This window comes from Perca flavescens, chromosome 1, assembly GCF_004354835.1.
Source record: "Perca flavescens isolate YP-PL-M2 chromosome 1, PFLA_1.0, whole genome shotgun sequence".
NCBI classification, from domain to species: Eukaryota; Metazoa; Chordata; class Actinopteri; order Perciformes; family Percidae; genus Perca; species Perca flavescens.
The window spans coordinates 14,584,261-14,589,260 of record NC_041331.1 but is presented as its reverse complement, the minus strand read 5'-3'; the positions used below and the strand labels follow the sequence as shown (position 1 = coordinate 14,589,260).

At 44.0% G+C, this 5,000-nt stretch overlaps 1 protein-coding gene across 1 annotated transcript in view; it reads left to right on the top strand.

Moving 5' to 3' along the window:
• trip4 (thyroid hormone receptor interactor 4) overlaps positions 1 to 5,000 on the top strand; it is an 84,406-nt gene that overhangs the window by 1,806 nt on the left and 77,600 nt on the right. The window contains exons 3-11 of the mRNA XM_028575691.1: positions 142 to 272; positions 391 to 609; positions 749 to 827; positions 928 to 1,033; positions 1,169 to 1,384; positions 1,487 to 1,616; positions 1,886 to 2,079; positions 2,340 to 2,464; positions 2,631 to 2,722. Coding sequence (XP_028431492.1) covers positions 142 to 272; positions 391 to 609; positions 749 to 827; positions 928 to 1,033; positions 1,169 to 1,384; positions 1,487 to 1,616; positions 1,886 to 2,079; positions 2,340 to 2,464; positions 2,631 to 2,722 — 1,292 coding nt within the window. The remainder of the gene's footprint in view (positions 1 to 141; positions 273 to 390; positions 610 to 748; positions 828 to 927; positions 1,034 to 1,168; positions 1,385 to 1,486; positions 1,617 to 1,885; positions 2,080 to 2,339; positions 2,465 to 2,630; positions 2,723 to 5,000) is intronic.

Below are 5,000 nucleotides of genomic sequence, written 5' to 3'. Positions count from 1 at the left end.
ATATATATATATATATATATCTATATATCTATCAATTGTAATGATTACATGTATTCTGAATGGAAATGTAATTACTGAAATATCAAAGTTTCTCTCAAACGCGCTATCCACATTCTTTGTTGATTTGCTCTACTTGTCTAGATTCACAAGACATGTCCAAAGATACCCAGAAGAAGTCTAAACGCAAGGGCCGTAACAAACAGGAAGCGATGACTGTGAGCCAAACAGAACCTGAGCCAGAGGCAGTCAAAACACCCATTGATCTGATGAGGGTGAGTCCACATTGGCCCAAACATTTTTCCTGTGACATGAAGTTCATTTGTAGATGACCCATTTCATTTTTTGTCGCAGTGCTAATCTGTTCCATCCCTTCATTTGCTACTTTCTCAGGCCCAGGAAAACAGTAGTACTTCTTCAACAAAGAAGAAAAGTAAGTTTGTCAGTCTCTATGCTAAAGAGGGACAAGACAAGCTGTCTATCTTACTCCCCGGGCGACACGCCTGTGAGTGCCTTGCCCAAAAGCACAAACTTATCAACAACTGCATCAGCTGTGGTCGTATCGTGTGTGAGCAAGAGGGCTCCGGACCCTGTCTCTTCTGTGGAAGTCTGGTACGCAAGAGTTTTTAGTCCTTGAATTCAGTTCTTCTTCTTCTTTTTTTTTTTTTTTTTTTAATCAATCTACTTGTGGTGCTGACAATCCTTATTTTCTATTTTAGAATTCTTTACTCACATGTTTTCTCTGATTCAGGTCTGCACAAGAGAGGAGCAGGAGATCCTGCAACGAGACTCCAACAAAAGCCAGAAACTGAGAAAGAAGCTTATGGGAGGTGCGAGTCAAAACTAGTCCGAATTTTGAAATACTAAAATCTATGAAATAATGACGTCTATCAATGCTATGAATATGTTTTTTTTATTTTTTGGTGACAGACGGTGGAGAAAGAGATTATCTTCCACACCAAGAGGCACAGATGAAGGCTGGCTTGGAGAAGGCTGTCCAGCACAAAGACAAACTGCTGGAATACGACAAGAATAGGTACCATAAAACACGCTTGGTGTGCAACGTCAACACTTTAACCAGACTTTTTTTTTTTTTTGGACTACTGCCGAAGATAATCCTGAAACTTGGTGACAACGCTACCTTTTTATATGCTGTCCCCTTAAACTCCAGTGTCAGGAGAACGCAGGTTCTGGATGATGAGTCGGATTACTTTGCCACTGAATCCAATCAGTGGTTGTCGCCCAACGAGCGAGAAAAGCTGAGGAAAAAGGAGGAGGAGCTGAGAGAACTTCGCCATGCCTCTCGCAAGGACCGAAAGATCACGTTGGACTTTGCTGGCAGACAAGTGGTCGATGAGGGAAACAACCTTAATGAGTACTACAACAAGTAAGACAATCTGACAACACTTGAAACCAGGCTGCAAGGGCAGATTTGTGTTGCGTAGCCATGCTCAACGCCGTCTCTTTTTGAAATGTTAATGCAAATTAGGTTGGATGAGACCCTCATGGCTATGAACAGCGACTCTACGTCAAAATCGCCAATGTACTCTGAAAGACAAGGTGGAAGGCAGACCCTCGGAGAGCTGGTCAACCCCAACATAATGCAGTCTGCACCAGAGGTAGGTCATTTCTTTATACCGGGAGGAACAATGGTGTCACCCTGTGGTACATTTTCAAAACTGCATACATTTCTTCTTTAGACTACTCATATGTGTCATTATTCAATTTAATTGGAACGTCAGTAAAATGGGTTGAAATCGACAGCTGTTTCTCTCACGTGTCCTGAGTTTATATTGTACTTTTTTTTTTTTCCCATCATGAAAGTTGTGCATATTATTCACACTGAATCTACTAATGAAAATGATATGACAATGAATGCACTTCCCAGTGGGTGGATGTTGGAGGCAGTGGAAGCCACAAGAGAAATCTAAAGCAGGGAAAGAGCTCGGCAGAGGACAAGGGAGGAGAACAACGTTGCAAGTTGCGGCTCCAAGACAAAGACCTTCAGGAGATGTCCGACGGGGGCTGGTGCCTCAGCATGCACCAACCGTGGGCCACGCTGCTGGTCAAAGGCATCAAGCGGTAAGGAGCAAACAAAATCCCAAATTAGCTTTAAGATATAAGATAAACCAATTGCAGTACTAACTTAAAACTCCACAGTTTAAAACTCATGACAACTTGTGTTTCCATCAGGCCAATGAAAGCAGAGATAACATGTCTGTGTCTGTGTCTGTGTCTGTGTGTGTGTGTGTGTGTGTGTGTGTGTGTGTCTGTGTGTGTGTGTGTGTGTGTGTGTGTGTGTGTGTGTGTGTGTGTGTGTGTGTGTGTGTGTGTGTGTGTAGGGTTGAGGGGCGAACTTGGTACACATCCCATCGGGGTCGTCTTTGGATTGCTGCTGCAGCCAAGAAGCCGACTCCTCAGGAGATTGCTGAGGTTGAAGCCATCTACCGCCATATCTACAAGAAAGGTGCATACGCTGTACACAGCAAATCAGGGATATAAGAATATGAATACTGGAAGTGATGAGCTTCTAGAGGTCTTGCATACAGCACTTCAATTGAAGTGCACACATCTTGGAAACCACTGCCCCAAAGTTTGATTGGACCTTTGATTTCCCTTTGTTTTCTGTGCAGAGCCCAGGTTTCCCAAAGACTACCCCACTGGCTGTCTGTTGGGCTGCGTCAACGTGACCGACTGCCTGTCTCAGGAGCAGTTCAGAGAACAGGTCAGTGAAACATTTCACCATAGCAGAATTAAGAGTATAATACCAAAACTACATTTCTTTTAAAACTTCATACTGAATTGCCGATATGGGTGGCAGTTCAGTTCTGAAACCAGGCTGTCTCTCATATTATCCTAAATAGGCTTAAGGGGAAGTGATGGACAGAAAGATAAGTGTAAAATGGTGCCACACGAACCGCCGTGATGCTTTACGAAGTTACTTTTGTTACATGTGACGTGGAGGATTTTATTTTTCTCGAGTTGAGTGTCAGTGTTGGTTGATTTGTGATCCAAGTACAAGTAGTTGCAGAAACACAGGCACACAATGTGTGATTCGCTTTTGGCTGGCTTGGAGGACAGTTTGACACTGTTTTTGTTGTTATTATGTGTTGACTGCTAGAACTCTTAGAATTCCCATTGTCCTCCTCCTCTTGGCTTTCCCACTCCCTATGCTAAAGACCAAATTCTGTCTCATCATGTAATAGTGTTGGCATAGTGGATTGTGATTTTATAGACATCCAGAAGCCTATCTTATCCAAGACCACACAGTTTGGGACAAAAACACACAATAACATAATTGTCCTCCAGATAGGAACACACTTGTGAGTTTAAATCACTGTGAATTACTGATTTATGGTTGCGTAGACACAATCTGGACAGTTGTATGTGTTAGAAGGATGGCCATAATTCCCTTGCTGATATATTGTATTTGACTGAGTTGACCATGCATTTTGGGCCTTGTCTGTAAAGATTGTTGCAATATTCCCTCTTACCAGCAGAGGTCAGACAGCACCTTTTCACCAGAATCTCTCTGCCAGTTTACAGTATTTCTCACTAGAGGCAGTATGCACCACAGGAAAAACCACTGAAACACAAATACAAGGCCTCGTACTCCCACTATATATATATATATATATATATATATATATATATATATATATATATATATATACATACATACATACATACACACACATAACATTGGCATCAGTCTATTGTGTTTATGCAGCATGCATTTATAGCAACAAAGGCATATTTTGTCTCAAATCTACACAGGGGCGTAGCACAACATTCTGGGCCCTCTAGAAAGGCATTTTCTATGGGCCCCTCCCCACATCCACAGCTATTCATTCTAGCATCTTTTTAGGCCCTCCTCACATGAGGGCCCTGGGTACTTAGTCCCCTTTTTCCCCCCAGTCCGACGCCCCAGCATCTACAGAAGACATGATGAGCAAACCGCTCCCTCTCATTACTAATAAAACAATGGGGTGTACTGCTGCTTTTTATGCTTTTCATTTTATGTCTTCCATGAACACTTAAAGTGAAATCCACCCTTAACCAGTGTGTTACGAGGACTCTGAAAATGTGATATAGCAAATCATGGAGGTGCTCCATTGCCTTTTTTGGACTTATACACTCTTTACTTGAGCTTTTACACCCAAATTGATTGAATGAAAAGTATAAACTGAAAAATACACCCCACTCCCCATTAAGTCATTATGTGATTACAGTGTGAGTCGCTGTTATATTCGCTGTCAGTGGAACACATTTAAACTTAATTACAATGCTGTCCTTACCTTGCCTGTTTTGCCTCTGGCTTTGGCAGAGACTTCTCCGTTTGAAGTCCACAGGTCTCATCCTTCGGATATCGAGGCGTAGTCGGGGTGGGGAGGGGTTGCAGTTTGGTGGGCTGGGGATCTCATCGCTGCTCTTTGCAGATGATGTGGTCCTGATGGCATCATCGGCCTGCGACCTTCAGCACTCACTGGATCGGTTCGCAACCGAGTGTGAAGCGGTTGGGATGAGGATCAGCACCTCTAAATCGGAGGCCATGGTTCTCAGCAGGAAACCGATGGAATGCTTTCTCCAGGTAGGGAATGAGTCCTTACCCCAAGTGAAGGAGTTCAAGTACCTTGGGGTTTTGTTCGCGAGTGAGGGGACAATGGAGCGGGAGATTGGTCGGAGAATCGGGCGCAGCGGTGCGGTATTGCATTCAATCTATCGCACCGTTGTGACGAAAAGAGAGCTGAGCCAGAAGGCAAAGCTCTCGATCTACCGGTCAGTTTTCGTTCCTACCCTCACCTATGGGCATGAAGGCTGGGTCATGACCGAAAGAACGAGATCCAGGGTACAAGCGGCCGAAATGGGTTTCCTCAGGAGGGTGGCTGGCGTCTCCCTTAGAGATAGGGTGAGAAGCTCAGTCATCCGTGAGGAGCTCGGAGAGAGCCGCTGCTCCTTTGCGTCGAAAGGAGCCAGTTGAGGTGGTTCGGGCATCTGGTAAG